At 40.6% G+C, this 17,161-nt stretch overlaps 1 protein-coding gene across 3 annotated transcripts in view; it reads right to left on the bottom strand.

Moving 5' to 3' along the window:
* The window catches only part of TAX1BP1 (Tax1 binding protein 1), a 78,200-nt gene extending 73,289 nt beyond the window's left edge, over positions 1-4,911 (bottom strand). For all 3 annotated transcript variants that reach the window (XM_030550848.1, XM_030550850.1, XM_030550849.1), the window contains exons 1-2: positions 4,811-4,911; positions 1,824-2,007 (exon numbers count right to left, since the gene is read on the bottom strand). In XM_030550848.1, coding sequence (XP_030406708.1) covers positions 1,824-2,000 — 177 coding nt within the window. In that variant the 5' untranslated portion in view covers positions 2,001-2,007; positions 4,811-4,911. The remainder of the gene's footprint in view (positions 1-1,823; positions 2,008-4,810) is intronic.
* Positions 4,912-17,161: the final 12,250 nt, after the last annotated feature.

Below are 17,161 nucleotides of genomic sequence, written 5' to 3'. Positions count from 1 at the left end.
TAACTTCTCTTGCTTCTTGCAAGCTCAATGTCCTTTTGACGTAGGTTGTGTTTGTCACTTCATAATTTTTTTATTTTTAAAACAGACCAAAAAACCAAACAATTCCACCATGTGGCATCATATGGAAAAACAACAACAAAACACACAGAAATTGCATCATGGGGCATGATATTGACATCCACATAGGTCATCATCAGGATTGGAACCTTTAGATCCACTGCACAGATCCTGCCACTTGGGCTAGCAGAGTAACTGATAGCAATCGTGGGTTGTAATCCTCTATTTGGACCAGCATTTGAGAGGGATGAGACATTTTCCCACACATTTCACAAATATCTGCTGATAGAGGAATAGGGAGGCAAGAATTTTGGGTTCCACTCTAGGCTTTGGAGGGGAGCATTCTCCAGTAGACACGTACATCTGCCATTTCCCCCAAGACTGACACATTCTCCTGTGTCCTCTCCAACTTGTCACTATTCTAGTCCATTCTCTTACCCCGCCCCTGCCCCCTCCCCGGCTCCTTTTCTCAGTCTAAATGTCCAGTCTTCAGCCTTCTCATCCAGTCCTTCTCTACGGACTCCAAGTCCCAGTCTGCCCCCCACTGTTCCAATCCCAGTCCCCTTGCCCAGTCTCCCTCCATTCCCCTGGCTCCATGTCTCCAGTGTCTATACTTAGCCAGTCCCACTTCCCCCCTCTTGACTCTTCATTCAATCTTCCCCTTCAGATGTCCCCGCACACATGTTCCTCATCCCACTGGCTTCCAGTACCTGTCTCCCTCCCCAAGTTCTTTATCCAATCTTAGTGCCTCACCTCCAGGTTCCCTGTCCCAGTCTCTTTGACCAACCAGTCCCCATTCTGCTGCCACACCAAATCTCCTTAAAAGCTTTGTCTCTCCACCTCCCAACAAGTTCCCCATTCCACACTCCTCATCCAGTTTCAGGCTCTCCCTACCAGGCTCCCACTCCTAATTTTCCTGCCCAGCCAGTGCCAGTCTCCCCACTACCCCAGCTCCCACTCTCTTTTCCTCCCCTTCACCTTCAATTCCTTCCACCACCATTCCATTCAAATGGCTTCTTACTACATGCCAAGGGAGGGAATCAGAGCACAGGGGAGACAGTCCTTGCTCTCAGTTCCCTGACCAGCCCACAGAAACCTGAAGTTTCTATTACTAGAACACTCCTGCTCAGTCCTCTGCAGGAGCTTGCTCAGCGTGGACAGAATCATCGGGTAGTTGAGCTACAAAGCTCTAGCAAACCTCTACTGAGCATGTGCAAACTGATTTTTCACATTATTATAAATCTGCCCAAATTTGGGCAGATTTTCACAGAGACTGCAAAAGGCACATCCTTAAAACAGAGACTACACCCCTTCCAAGTTTCATGTTCTTTGCTCCGAAACATGGGCGCACTAGAGTCTCTCAAAGAAAAGGTTGCCAGAATTTAACATAGCAAGACAACATTTTTCTTCCTACCCCTGGCTGAAGTTCACGTCAAGCTTAATTTTTTGGGAAGACATACAGCATGGAAAATTTCATCTCAAACAGTTATAGTTTGGCAAAATTACAAGATTCTGTTTCAGTTGCTTATCACAGAAAGCACTGTGCTTCCTTCATAATAGATGGTGCTACCAGCTCACTTAGAATACCTGCATTTCAATGAGCATATTTGAAAACCAAGAGAAGACACTAATTTGCAAGCATCAAGAGCTATCACCACCAGGATTTATCCCACAAACATTTCAAAGAGCTTTTAGAGTTTATTTTTTGAATCAGTAATTTAGAATGCAATAATATTCAGTTATTGAAAAATTACAAACTTGCTTACCTTGAAAATACCAACCCAATCCTTTTGGTGTGGTTGGATATACTGGGTCAGAGTGTAATGACATTCAAGGTGTACATTAGGAAGGTAACTTTTTGCCACATTTTGAAAGATCACATGTGCAAAGTTGGAAGTCTGCAGAGCATTACTTGAAGATGGAGCTTCTTGAAAGGATGACATGACTGATCTGTAACAATATTAGAATTCTTATTACTTCAGAAAAGTTATACCAGAATAGTCTAAGATGTCATAAATGCGTTTAGTTCTCTTGAATGGTGCAACAACGTGAGCCCTACAAAATAAATTTCTCTATTCACAGAAAATATACTCCATAGCGAGCAGCTACAGCAAAAGGTTTCAAAAAATACTCTGCCTTGTCTAGACGACTTCTAAGGATGAAATGGTAGCTTGCTTTGCATGTCCAAAGACAATAAGAAGATGGAGCACTCCAGGTGGGTGTCTCTGAATCCAGAGACAAGGAGGGCTATGATTTACAACCAATATTCTTAATGATGCTGGTTGCCTTGGTAAAGAGCACCCTAGGCTTGCGGACTACCATAATCTCCCCTCTCAGGCTGCTGTTGCTGTTTTTCTGGAGGGAAGGTTACTACGCCTGGTGCCCCATCTAGTATGGCAAGCAAACAGGAAGGTCCACTCCTCAGTTGCTGTAACTGAAATAATTGTTTGTTTTTAAAACACAAGTACTAGTTTCATTCTAAGACATTAAACTGTTTATTAAGAAGCTGTCCTATTGATTTCAATGGCACTATTCATGGCAGTAAACCTAAGCATATGCACAAGTGTTAACAAGACTGAAGCTTTATACATCTATAGAGAGAGGAGGCAAAATATTTGAATGTTGGAATTTATCTAACTGTCAGGGTAGTTAAACACTGGAATAGATTCCACAACTTCCCTAGGCAATCTCCATCTCTGGAGATATTTAAGAGTAGGTTAGATAAATGTCTATATGGGATGGTCTAGACAGTATTTGGTCCTGCCATGAGGGCAGGGGACTGGACTCGATGACCTCTCGAGGTCCCTTCCAGTCCTAGAGTCTATCTTGCTCCATTTTGCAGTTGCTGTTATTAAAAATTATAGTAATTACAACAACTGAGTACAAGCCTTGATTCAGACGACAACTGAACCATTAGTAAGACACATTGTTTCAAGAACTACACACCCAATACCCACTGGAAATATTTCCATAGCGGGCTGACTAATTCCAGTTCCCACTGAAGTGAGAGGGAGTAGAATCAGCTCTTAGAATGTTCCCACCAACTTTCCGGAATATTAATATATTTCCAAAAATTAAAAAAATAAAGCAGTTAAGAGTTAGCCCAATTTTTCAAATAAAATGGGCAACTGGAATGAAGAGATACGGCTCAGTCAAATCCAGGAAGCGTTGAACAAGGTTTTCTGGCCTTAAACTCAAATATCTTTAGCCTATTACCACCTGATTTAGTACAATACATAAACCATACACTAAAAGCAAGGGTATATTGTTTCGCTAGATTAGACTTTAAATAAGGATCAACACAGTTTTGCACTTTCACTAACACAACAAAACATTAAAATAAGATTTAGAATTAGCGATTTTCCATGATTGCAAAGTACAGGTGAATAATAAAACTTCAATTTACACAAAATAAATTAAAGCAAGTTAAGTGTAAAGGAAGACATTAACATAGCTTTGGAGAGACAAGGAAAGAGAAGATGATAGGGCTGAAGTATATTAGGGTAGTAGCACCCATTGGCGTTAAGAGTCTGCCTAAACAATTCAAACATAGTACAACTTTATTCCTTAGTTATACTTGTTCCATTCTCTCCTCTCACTCTCCCTTCCCCCAAAATAAACAGAAGTGATATTTACGAAACTCCCCTCACATTTTATCCAAAATATAAGTTCTATAAAAGCTAACTTTTACAAATGTGCAGTACAGTTTCCACAATTTTCTTTAAGTCTAATTAAAACATTTGTTTTTAGCAGTCCGCACTGGTGCTTGAAACCAAAACATCACAGCAGGAATTGCAGGAAAATGGTTATTTTTTATTTTCATTGTCCAAGGTGTGAAGTGCAAGAGAGTAATCAAAACAAAAAGAAGTGACAAGCAAATTGTACTTCTAAAATTCTTTCATTGCTTAAAAAAAAAATCATAAGATCTTTTTAGTAATACAAACACAAAGATGTTCGTTTCTGCAGACAGCCAAGCCATCTGGCATGACCAACAACTTTACTGAAATGTTTTTACATTTTTCAAAACAGGCTCGGCTAGTATTTTACAAATTTGCATTTCTGTAAATCGGCAGAGTACGTCTCGGATTATTACTTATAGGCAGGAAAAATCTTTATGAAGTTTGGATGCAGCTGAAACCTATTTAGAATGACACGGATGACCCCCGAGATGTTGTGAAGCAGCAAGGGCCGCTTGTTTACCCAGCTCAGAGTCAGCTGGCATGGGTGCCAGGAGAAGCATTTAAACGTCGCTGCTGCCATACACTAGACAGTGCGTCCCGCAACACACCGTAGTTTAACGCTAGGAACAGCTTCTCGGAAAACAAGGGCCAGCTCCGGCCCCTCCTGCTGCAGCTGGGCTCCAAGCAGTTCCGGTACCAGGCGGTCAGCGCCCGATACCCCTCCCCGCTTCCTCAGCAGCAGCCGGCGCGAGGAGCGACTGACCCCAGACAGGTCACCCTTCCCCAGCTCCCCTCTGCTGCTCGCACACGCAGGTCCGGCCCCGCCCCCCACGGAGGTCCAGCCCTGCCCGACACAAAGCGGCCGTAGCAGCACCGCCGCCCCCGGTTTGACCAGTGCCAGGCAGTTGGGCCGACAGAGGCCTCGAGAGCCAGGGAGCCGCTGTGGCCGGTAACCGGGCGGAGCGAATCGAGGCTACGAGACTGAACATGTAGCGCCCGCCGGGCCCAGAGTCCCGGGGCACGAGCGCTCTGCCGCCCCGCCCGGGCACGGACAGGCCAAGAAGGGCCCTTACCTGGGGCGCACACGGAGGAAACTGGGGACATCAGCACAGCACCGCGGCCACCGTCATCAGATCAGCACCTAGCCCTCCCGGCCCAGCCCCTGCAGCGTCACTTCCGGTCCCGCGCCGGAACTGCTGAGAGGGGCGGGGCCTACTCTGATAAAGTTGTGCCCCTCCCGGGACTAGTCTTTGGGTGGTCCCCTGGCAACCCTCGCCCAGTGAACACCTACCGAGGTTCGGGACTTAGTCCCATACGCCCTCCCCAACACACCCCTGTGAGGGGATGAGCCCCAGCCCGACACCTGGCCCCATACCACGTGCTTCTCCCCCCTAAACACAGATGGTATCAGTTGGCAGCCTCCATTAAAGTCAATGGCTCTGCCAGCTGAAGATCTAGCCCAATGATCCACTCAGTCCTGTCCGAGTTGGATTCAAAGTCCTAGGCTATAAAGCCCCTTGCTAGGTGCTATACCAGAACGAAAAAGGGATGGATTGGGTAAGAAAACTGATGAGAAATCATCATCTGCCTAATGAAGCTTGTTTAGTACAGGGAAATCTCTTCTTCCTCAAAACTTCCTTTACCCTGAATGTACTCCTGTATTCTCTCCCTGTGATAGTTATTGTGAAGGGAGTACGTGACAGAGGCATGAAGTCATACTAGTCCTTGAGGAACCTGATTTACCTTTTTGGTAAGGTTATAACTTGTTAATGATTAGCTCTGACAGAAACATAGCTACAACTGATTATATTCATTTATATATCAAATGACAAAGCATTTCACTGTACTCTGAGCAAAAATTACAAAAATAACTTTAGTGTTTTATTTCTACTACAATTTAATATTTAAATGACTGATATTTATATTTAGTTATATCACAGGATATACAGTAAGCTTTTCAAAAACAATGTGTACATTTTACTTTGAGATCAGTTCACAAGGCAAAGGAAGAGAGCATGCAATAATCTTTCTCATGTAAGCACAAGTGAATTTGTTAGAGTGGAGAATGAAGCTAGCTTGTATGTTAATCAGAAAACCAATAAATATTTCTAAAGAAATGGGGAGAGTTATTTTTGCTTTACCTTTATCATCCATTTCTTCCCCACACTGCTCTTTAGGATGTGAGATGTAGCAGCCTCTTGTTTCACTGTTTTTTTGTGATCTGAAGTTACTATATATACTGATCTGAAGTAATATAGTTAGGGCCCTACCAAATTCACCGTGGTGAAAAACGTGCCACAGATTATGAAATCTGGTCTCTCCCTTGACATGTGTATAGTATAGGTTTAAAGTCTTTTGAGTAGCATTTATCCAACCCAGGGTTCCAACCCAAACAGGAGTCATGGGAGAGTGGGGTGACAAGGTGTATATAGTATTGTCACCCTCACTTCTACAGTGGCTTCAGAGCTAAGTAGCCAGACAGTGGTGGCTGATGATGATGGCCAGCTCTGAAGGCAGCAATGCAGTAGTAAGGGTAGCAATATCATACCATGCCATCCTTACTTCTGCAGTGCTGCTGCTCATGGTGGCACTGCATTCAGAGCTGGGTTCCCATCCAGCAGCCAGTGCTCTCCAAGCTCTGAAGGCAGCGCTGCTGCCAGTAGCAGCACAGAAGTAAGGGTGGCAGTACCGCAAACCCCCTATAATCATTTTGTGACCACCCCCACCAGGGCCGGCTCCAGACCCCAGCACGCCAAACTTGTGCTTGGGGCAGCATGCCGCAGGGGGTGCTCTGCCGCTTGCCAGGAGGGCGGCAGGCGACTGCGGTGGACCTCCCACAGGTGTGCCTGTGGAGGGTCTGCTGGTCCTACGGCTCTGGTGGAGCAGCCGCAGGCACGCCTGCGGGAGGCCCATCTGAGCCGCGGGACCGGCAAGCAGCAGAGCGCCCCCTGCGGCGTATCACCGTACTTGGGGCAGCAAAATGGCTGGAGCCAGCCCTGACCCCCACAACCAGCTTTTGGGTCAGGATTCCTACAGTTACAACACCGTGAAATTTCAGATTTAAATATCTGAAATAATGAAATTTAAGATTTTTAAAATCTTATGACCGTGAAATTGACCAAAATGAACTGTGAGTTTGGTAGGTCCAGCACTGGGAAGTTGATGAAAATAATCAATTTTGCTTTCATTTTGTATTCTTGTACTCATACTGGTTTTTTTGGGAATGTAATGGGTGTGCTAAATCATGACTAAGGCTACTATTTAGTCATGGCTATTTTTAGTAAAGTCATGGACAGTTCATGTGCAATAAACAAAAATTCAGAGCCTTTGACCTGTCCATGACTTTTACTAAAAAAAATACCTATGATTAAATCTTGGAGTGTGGTGTGGGGAGACCACTGCAGGGAGGTACAGGGGGCCTCTGCTGGGGGCATCAGGGGCGCTGCTGGAGGGGCATGGGCTGCTGCTAGGGCGGGGGGCACCTGCAAACTGCGGCTGCTCCAGCCATCCAGGGACCACTGCCTGGGTCTGTGGACCATGGCTGCTATGGCCGGCCAGAGACCGATGCCTGTGGCTGCGGCCCATGGCTGCATTGGCCAGCCAGCCAGGGATTGCTGGCTGGGGCTGTGGACCGTGACTCCTCCAGCCACCCCAGGGCTGCTGCTGGGGGCCGCCAGAACAGCTGCTGGTGTGGCTGTCACTGTGGCAGCTCCAGCAGCCACATGTGTGGCTGTCCCAGGAGCCATCTGAGCAGCTGCAGAAGTCATGGACGTTGCGGAAAGACATGGAATCCTGAACACAGGAATCAAACAGCTTTTTGGCCACTTCCACACCTCTTTCCAGCTAGCACTATGCCCAAAAAGACCTCTGTCCAATTTTTTCAGGGCCAAATTACTACTGCTTTACTTACTTACTTTCTGCTCTATCTCTGGCTGCTCCCAGATAACATGCACACCTCAATCAAGCAATACTCAGAGAAATCCCTCTGCCCCCATAGCTCAGTTCCTGGCTGGCCTTGCACATGGCCTGTGTTTTGGGTGGGGATCCTATTGTTTCAGATATCTTACTTCAAAAGGAGTTTAACTGCTTCTTACATTTATTAAATGAAGGGTGGCTGTCATGGTCACCAGCGTCAAGGAGATTTCACTCAATCTTCCTCTTAAAAGTACTAAACAAGAAAAGACCTATTGCTATGAAACATCTTTATGGACAGATGATAAGGAGAAAGTAAAAGGACTAAAGAAAAAAAGTTTTTTATTTAAATTTCTTCTAAGTAACAGCAGTTGTAGTAAGTGGGGGCAGAGATAGTCCTTAAATGACAATTTTTGAACATCTCTTAATTTTGGATCTTGTGCTTAAATATTACAGATATGTCTAAAATAATAAGCCAACTTTATCTTTGTCAAGAGAAATTGACTTGTCAGTATATTCTTCCTGAAGCTGACCGCAAAGTGGGTAGAACCCTTTTGTTACTTGTGTGGATATTAGAATGTGAAAAGACAAATAGGAATAAATATATAGTAATGTGACTCACATAAACTCTTTGTCACTCATTCATTTTACATCCTGTTCATCTCTGTGCCTTATTTTACAAGCCCAGAAATAGTCACAGAGGGAAGTGTAAGAGTTAAGAGAACACTAGGTTGCCAAGTCAGAATTTTATCAGAGATTGTAGCATCTTATTCTCTGTTCTTAACGCAAAGGGATATCAAGGAACCAAAAGGATACCAAAGACAAATGAGTTTACAAAAATGTATGTCACATAGAAATACTTCAACAGAGTGCCCATCCCCAGTCGTAAAAATGGAAAGGGTGTATTTTGGATCTGATTAAGATTAAATGAAGAATGTTCAATGATCTCAGAGCAACATGAGGTGTGATCATGTTCTTGTATAGCATCCAAAGAAATATTTCATGCCATGCAGCTTTCACAGGGAGGAAACTGATTTTAATTGTTAGTTTCATTTTCTAAATCAAATAATAATTTTCATCTTTAAAGTTCTGTACAAATAATCAATTATTTCTCATAAATGTCTGTGAGAGAAGTAAGTTAGAAATCTGATGCACAGAAGTTAGACATTTTTTCAAACATGATTGATTTAAGCACCTAACTTAATTACCCAGGTTTGGGTACTGAATGTATACCTAGAAATGGAATGAAATCACCATTTATTGTGTTTGAATTATGAATTGCACAGAGTAGTATAGTGCAATTTAGGAAGATACAAATGGGCATGAATCCGAACCTTGGATCGGAAGTTCAAAAGCCAATGAAATATTCCTATGCTTCTTAATCATATTGAGCACTTACATAGAGTATTTAAGCTAGGCCTCATTGGCCAAGAGGGAATCAGCACAGTCCTCAGAGGGGGATAGGTGAAGAACAGAGAATTTAAGTGACCATCTGTGAGTATTTAGCTGCGGTATAGACATTCCCATAAAGACCAATTCACCTAGGATCCTTCCTTTTAGTGTACTAGCTCAGAATTATGCCTCGTATTCATGGACCTAACAAATAGCAGCCACAAGATTGCTTCCAGGCTACTGCCTTCATGGCCTATCAGTGCACTGCTATGTCATACTTCTGCATTGTTTCAAATACAAATATCTCCACTTCTGATAATAGGTCCTCCAGCAGATAAAGTAAAGATGGTAAAATTTGGAAATCTTTTAGGATAATACAATAGTTACCAGTAATATGAACTTTCCAAAAAGGTTAACTGTTGAAAAAATATTTCTGATGAGGACGCCCTAATGTCTGGCAGGATTAAAACCACTCATTCATACAGGTATCTTTGCAGGGTCACCTTTTCCCAACAATATGAAGATACTGCTGCAGTACCAACACTACTAATGGGAACAAAAGGAAGGGATTCACCTTCCTCCTAATAGCTTCTTTCTTTAAAAAAAAAGAGCTCCTTTAATAATTTGATGCCTGGAAATTAGAGATGGGGCCCAAACAAAACTGTAACCTTGGGTAAATCTGAATCTGGATTCAGGTCCAGTCTAATACTCTTGTTTGATCCCTGTCTCCAGCACAGAATGAACCAAAACCATCGGAGGCTTCAGGCTTTAATCTAGATCTGAACTTTTGCATTCGGGCTCCTCTCTGCTTTATACATATTGCAAATAAACTATATACTCCTAATTATTAGTACCCAAGAAAGAGTACTGTATATTGTGGCTAAATAGTATAAGGGCATGATTTAGTGCTACTGATGAAGTTTGGCATTGATTTGTGTAGGTTCCAGTGATTCCACTTAGTTGTAATCCTACCCATACTCCAACCCCCGTAAAAAGTCTGGGGCTGCTATGAAATGTAAAAGATGTATATCAATCACTAAAGCAGGAACTCTTTCTAGTTATGTTATAAAGTATACCTTCTAATTAACTCTTGTATCGAAGATCATTTTACAGAAAATTAATAGTTACATCATTGTGAATCAGTCACATAGTTACAAATAATATTCTTTCATTGCTGACAATGTTTCATTTCTGACCATTAAAAAGTCTAACTAAAGTGCTTACAGACTTCACCTTCAAAAAAGATTGGGAGGCACCCCTTCAGAACATATTAGAAATCACATATTGCTAACTTTCCTTATTAAGGAGAAGGTTTCGGTATGTGTACTTTGGATTTCTTTTCCAGCACTTAATTGGAATTGATGAAGAAAAGCTATTCAAAAGCTGCCAGGATTTTTAAATCTGTATGAGTGAGATTGATTAAATTTGTGACTTTTCCCATAAAGGTATAGGTGAGAGCAGACATGTTAATTTTGTCTGTGTGTGCGTGCATGTGTGTATGAGAAAGAAAGAGAGAGCTTACTCCTAAGGTGTGAGACTTGGCAGCTTTGCACTGTACAATGGGCATAAGAAACCACATTTCTGTAAATGACCACATTTGAATTGCTGTTATTTCACAGTTGGATTACTGTATTGTTAAAGTGAAAAGGAATGTTTTTAATAAATCCAAATAATGAAGTAAATGCTAGCACACACTGAGTCTTTGCTCTCTGGGGTATTATTAATATATGTTCACTGGAGACCCAGGTCTGGGGGAGTGTTTAATTTCTTATTTATGGTGTTTTCTACTTTTAGCACACCTCCTACTGACACACAGAGAACTGCATGTAAATGACCATTGAGTAGGTGCTATTTAAATTTTAACAATATAAAACAAGTATTTTTACTGTATACTTTATATGGTATGGTAGATTTACTGCTTTCGCCAGCCTTGTGTCTTCTTGTATTCTATCTGACATTAATGAGAAGCTGTACTCCCAAAAGGCCAATCTTTTATATTCAGATACAGATAAATCACATGTGGCATATCATATGTTGTAAGTTATAATAGTGAAGGCTAAAATAAACCAAAAGCCCAAGAGCTTTGGAAGGGATATCAGCTCTTATGGATCAGGGCATAATGCCCAACCTCTAACTCAGTGGTTTTCGACATGTGGTCCATAGAACCCTGACTATGTCTAAGGGGGCCATGAAAGCTTCTTGTTACCCTCAGGATCTGCACTGCTGCTCAAAATTTTTTAGGAGTCCGCAAATGAAAAAAGGTTGAAAACCACTGCCCTAAACTGATGAAGATTAGGAAGAAACTTTCCCCACTGAATGCCTGTAGTCCTACACTATTTTGCTACTTATATGTGTTTTTGACCATCCTGCAACACCCAGTGTGTAGCTTAAACCACCATTTAGATCACCATTACACTTGGCTCATAGTATTATTAAGTAGCATGAAATATAATCAGTGATGGTATGAAACTTTATTTCCAAAAGTGCTTATGGAGAACAGTCGAACAAGTATCTCCTGACCTCAAAGTGTTTGTTTATTGGGAAATGTATTCCAGTTCTCCAAATTTAATCTATCTTGGACAAGGCTAGCATTCTCTAGATTTGTTACATCTCTGTAGGCTGTAACAAACAATATTGTCTCTCTCTTTTAGCTGATAAAATGATAATAGGATTGTATTACACCATTTATAATGAGAAATTTATGAACATTTTTTAAAGTAGTAAACCAATGATGGTTTATGTGCATTGAGGATGATGTAGCTCTGGTGCAGAAAAAAAAAACCCAATACAAAAGTATACATATTTCAAACCAATTGGTCTTCTCATTTGTGAATCAAGGCTTCAGTCGGTGTACATGAAGGGGTGCAGAAAGTCCAGTCTGCTATTTAAAAAAAAAGGAAAGGGAGAACTAAGAAATTCTGGATTTTGCAAATGTATCAGGATTGTTTTTCTTGTGTTATCTATCACTAGAGTTGGTCAAGTGTGGACAGGCAGATTCAGTAAGACAGATTCTGATTTCAATAATATTTTGTTAATTCCGTTAATTGTATTGATGATATACTGGTGTAAGTCCATATTAAGTGAGTTCAAAATCTACCCACATTTAATTTTACAAATACATTATTCTTTTTTCTTTTTGCTGGATTTAAATGGTTGACTGACAGAATAATGCTCAGTGCCTTTGTATGTAGTTCTTAATTTATCATCATCTCAGATGGCAAGGACCAAATCTCCTGTTAATGTCAATGAGGTTGGAATAGTGTAAATAAATACTTTGTCCTTTCCAAGTGGTTGTGGAAAAAGCAAGGCATTGCTTTGGACCAATGATTCATTATAGCAACACTTACATCATGCTGATCTTTAAGAGGTGACTATATTGTTTTGATGGCCAGTTCCCCAGTGGCATTGCTCTTAGTAGCCGTAGTACCACAAATGGCAGTGGTGAAGCACATGCCACCAGTTCTTTAGTTAGAAAAAGCTACAGAGCCTATGAAAGTTAGCCTCTGAAAGAGTATTAGTCTCTAATAATCTCTCCAATATTTTTTTTGGTTTTAGTTGCAGGTGACTTTGCTTTCTTTAAGTTTTGTTAACCTACAGAAATGGTCTGCAAGAGCTAACACAGAATACAGACACCAAAAATGAATGAGGAAAACGTTTGTTCACATGAAACAAGTGTGCTATATATTTAGGATATTTAAACATCAAAGTGTATTTTTCCTCTTTAATTAGTAGGATGTGACAGAAGTTTGTTAAAATAAATATCTGTACCTAATTGCCCTATATATTTGGAAACTACAGAACTTTGTATAAAATTTTAATTCAAAATACTTTGAGACAATAAATATTAAAATAATTGAGCAGTTTTGTCTTTCTATGGAACAGAGAGTATATTGATATACACTGATTTCAGTTATGGTTAAGTGAAAATACAATAGATTTTTTTTTCTTGCGAAGGGCTTAGGGCCCTATTCTGCTCCAATTGAAGTCAATGAGTCCTGTGTTCCAAACACACCCCAAACTGCAAAGGACTTAAACCCAATGGGGGCTGGGTGCATAAAGAATTCAGGATCAAGCCCTGTTCTGAAGTCTGTATCCAAGAGTAGACAATAGTCTTCAGAAGTTGATTCTTCTGTGCTGAGTTATGTTACTTCATTAAAAATGTCTCTGCATTCAAAGTTAGTTAATTATTTTCATATACTACCGTAGGCTCCATTCGTTCATGGATACCGACTCCTTTAGGTCAGACAGCCCATTATTGATGGAGGTCTTTTTCTTTCCCATGGGCCTTATACAAGTCCTATTGATTTCAATGCAACTAGAATCAGCCCCTATGTTAAGGTGATTCAAGATTTTGCTAAGAGCAGTACCTAATGAAGAAAATGTTTCCAATTTGACAGAATGTATTGTTATGCCTTTTTGTAGACAAAGACAAAAGTGAGGACTGAGGCATTGCCAAATTTATGTATTAAATCCCCTTTGTATATCCAAGTGGGAGCAGTTTGGGCTTTGATCAGAGTGGTAGGAGGTTAACAGTTTGGGAATGATATATTCTGTATTATTTATAAAATTATAAATATATTGATGCATATTTTCATGTGCAGTGAAGATTATCCCATCCTCTTTTGGTCCATCTAATTTTGAGATCAGCTTTTCTCTGTTCCTTTCTTTTTTGTAACAACTTTTTTTTTTAAACTGTTTCTCAGTATCTCATAATCAACAGATGTGCGTTGTGTGGCCTTTGGTTATTGCAGTTCTCATAAACTTTAAAGCTAGAAGGGATCATCATGATCATCTAATCTGACCTCCTGCACATTGCAGGCCACAGAACCTCATCACATTCTGACATAAATCAGTACATTTTGATATGTAACATGTTGCATATCTTAATGATGAAAATAAAATGGTTGAAAACTTCAAACACTTATGAGTACTTCTGTATACGTACCTTTATATATATATATATATATATATATAGAGAGAGAGAGAGAGAGAGAGAGAGAGAGAGAGAGAGTTTTGTTTTCATCTTTAGTTGCTTTCCCAGGAACCCCTCTCTTCACCCAAAATAAAATTACCCTCTACGTTTGTCATAAACAGATAGTTAAGGGTTAATGCCTCTTTTACTGTAAAGGGTTAAGAAGCTCTGTAAAACTGGCTGACACATGATCAGAGGACCAACAAGGGGACAAGATACTTTCAAATCTTGGTGGAGGGAAGTCTTTGTTTGTGCTCTTTTTTTTTTTTTTGGTGTTGTTTGCTCTTGGGACTAAGAGGGACCAGACATCCATCCAGGCTCTCCAAATCTTTCTAAACCAGTCTCTCATGTTTCAAAATTGTCAGTAACAGCCAGGCAAGACGGATTAGTTTTATTTTTGTTTTCTCGACTTGTAAATGTCCTTTTTTGCTGAGAGGATTTTACCTCTGTTTGCTGTAACTTTGAACCTAAGGCTAGAGGGGGTTCCTCTGGGCTATACGAATTTGATTACCCTGTAAAGTATTTTCCATCCTGATTTTCAAGAGATGATTTTTACCTTTCTTCTTTAATTAAAAGCTTTCTTTTTAAGAACCTGATTGATTTTTCCTTGTTTTAAGATCCAAGGGGATTGGATCTGGACTCACCACGGATTGGTGGGGGAAAGGAGGGGGGATGATTAATTTCTCCTTGTTTTAAGATCCAAGGGGTTTGGATCTGTGTTCACCAGGGAATTGGTGAAGCCTCTCAAGGCTGCCCAGGGAGGGGAAGGTTTTGGGGGGGACAAGAAGTGCTCCAGACACTGACATTTCTGGATGGTGACAGCATTACCAGATCTAAGCTAATAATTAAGCTTAGAAGTGTCCATGCAGGTCCCCACATTTGTACCCTAAAGTTCAGAGTGGGGAAGGAACCTTGACAACGTTAGATTCCTAAGTGATGTAGTGTAGGGCTAGTCTGTGGGCCTTACTGTTGTCTCTTTGTTAGTATACAGACTAGCATCTGAAAATGAGCAGCGTAAGGAGTCTGATCCAAAATCCATTGAAGTCAGCTGAGATATTCTTCAGTTACAACATAAAAGTGGAATAGAACCTAAAGTTTCTTAGGCTGCAGTACACACAACTTCTCATATTGTGATGTCTTGCAAATTCTGGTAGTGGAGAAGCTCTGCTGCTAGTGGCCAGCTATTCTCATGAGGAGAGCCCCAGAACTGGTGTGACTGAAGTTTCTCACAGCCAGCATTCCAGCACCATCCCCTTACATGTCTGCCTTGGAAAAGTCTGGGATTGGAGTTCTCTTTCTTCCTCCAAATATTTCTATCTTTACCACTCTGTATGTTTTTCTCTTTTTAGAGTGGGATTTTCAAAGGAACCTAAGGGAGTTAGGTGACCAAATCTCATTTGATGCCTGGCCCCTTTTGACTCTTTTGAAAATTCCATCCCTAAGTTCAAGGTTATGAGCTCTAATGTAATTACTCTCAGACAAGAAGAAAACTAACACTTGGCTTTGTTGAACTCAATATAAACACAGATGACATACTATGCAGTCTGGCATGTCCTCAGATGTCCAACTAAACAGCAACAGAATTGTATATAACAGAAAAAATATCTAACAAAATAAGACTACGGTAAGCATTAATGCAAACACTGTATAAATGCAACATTGACACTGAGATTCTAATTTTTTAACTCTCAGGAATTTGAGAAGTAGGGTTCCCACAAAAGCTTTAATTTTGCCTCTTAGTATGTATGTATTACATACAGGAGTGTTGTTAAGTTCTTGATTACATACCATTGAGCAATCATGTGTCACACAACTAAGCAAAAAATACATCAATGCAAATGAGCTGCACTTTTTGTATAATACTAGGTGCAAAAATACATCAATTTGTATTATTTTTTAAAAAAGACATATAAACAGTATGCACATTGTGGAAAACTAAAACAATCCCAAACTCTGAAATTCCTGAATTTTACAGTATAATATTTATAGAAACTGCTTTGCATTGATAAAGTGCCTTTCATTTGGGATCTCAAAATACTTTACAAACATTAAGGTATATCTACTGTGCAGCTAGGAGTGCTAAAAATAGCCATGTAGCCTACGGCAGCATGGGCAGTAACTCAGGCTAGTCGCCCAAGTACAAACCTGTTTGGCCCTCTGGGTGCAGACTTGGGCAGCTAGCTCAAGCTCCCTGACTACATTGCTATTTTTGGTATGCCAGCTTGAGTAGAGCTAGTGTATGTCTGTCAGTTCTGGAGGTTTTCAAAAGGAGGCTGGATAGTGATCTTTCTTGGATGGTTTAAACCCAATAAATCCTGCATCTTGGCAGGGGGTAGACTATATGACCCGAGCTGCAGTGTAGAAGACATACTCATGTAAGGAAACTATACAAGTTAGTTAAGTATACAGAGGAAGTGAGAGGTTAAGTGTTAGAGCAAGAAATAGAATTCAGTAGTCCTGGCTACCAGTTCTCTTCTAACTAAATCCTCAAATTTACTGCTGCATTCATTCCAGCTTGCTGTCACCAAATTGAGTTAATGTTGAATTTAAATACTCTATAGTTATGAAAAATGAGGTCCTAAGTGCTGAGCACATACAATTTCAGATAAATTCAATGGAAGCTATGCATACTCAGACCCCCCTGAAAATAAAACCCTAGGTCTCAAAAAATTAATCACCCCAACTAGTGGAAACTTCTGAAAAATCTGCCCAATCCTGACTAAATAAGTAGCCCAAGTCACAAAAGGTATATCTACACCAGGTCGGCAATCTTTGGCACGTGGATCGCCAGGGTAAGTGTCTGTGGTACCATATGCTTTCAGGTTATGCGTCAAAGGGCACATGGAAGATCTTCATATACTAATGTGATAAAAATCAATTTAAATCATTAAAAGACACGGAACTCATAGTATTGAAGGTCACCAAGAATTAGCAAGAATGCATTGATATTATTTATTATTATTAAATTATAGATCAGTGGAAGAGTTTTTGATTAACTATAAACTGAGATTGCAGCATGATCATTGTTTAACAATATCAGACCTCAGTGACTGATTTGTAACCGTATTTAATTCTCATTTATTACGGTTTATGATATATGCTAAATATTTAAATTGTATATGGGGAACAAAAAACACTTATTGGAGTT

Source organism: Gopherus evgoodei, chromosome 2 (assembly GCF_007399415.2).
Source record: "Gopherus evgoodei ecotype Sinaloan lineage chromosome 2, rGopEvg1_v1.p, whole genome shotgun sequence".
Classification (NCBI taxonomy): domain Eukaryota; kingdom Metazoa; phylum Chordata; order Testudines; family Testudinidae; genus Gopherus; species Gopherus evgoodei.
The sequence above is the reverse complement of the archived record's forward strand: the minus strand, read 5'-3'. Positions and strand labels throughout refer to the sequence as shown.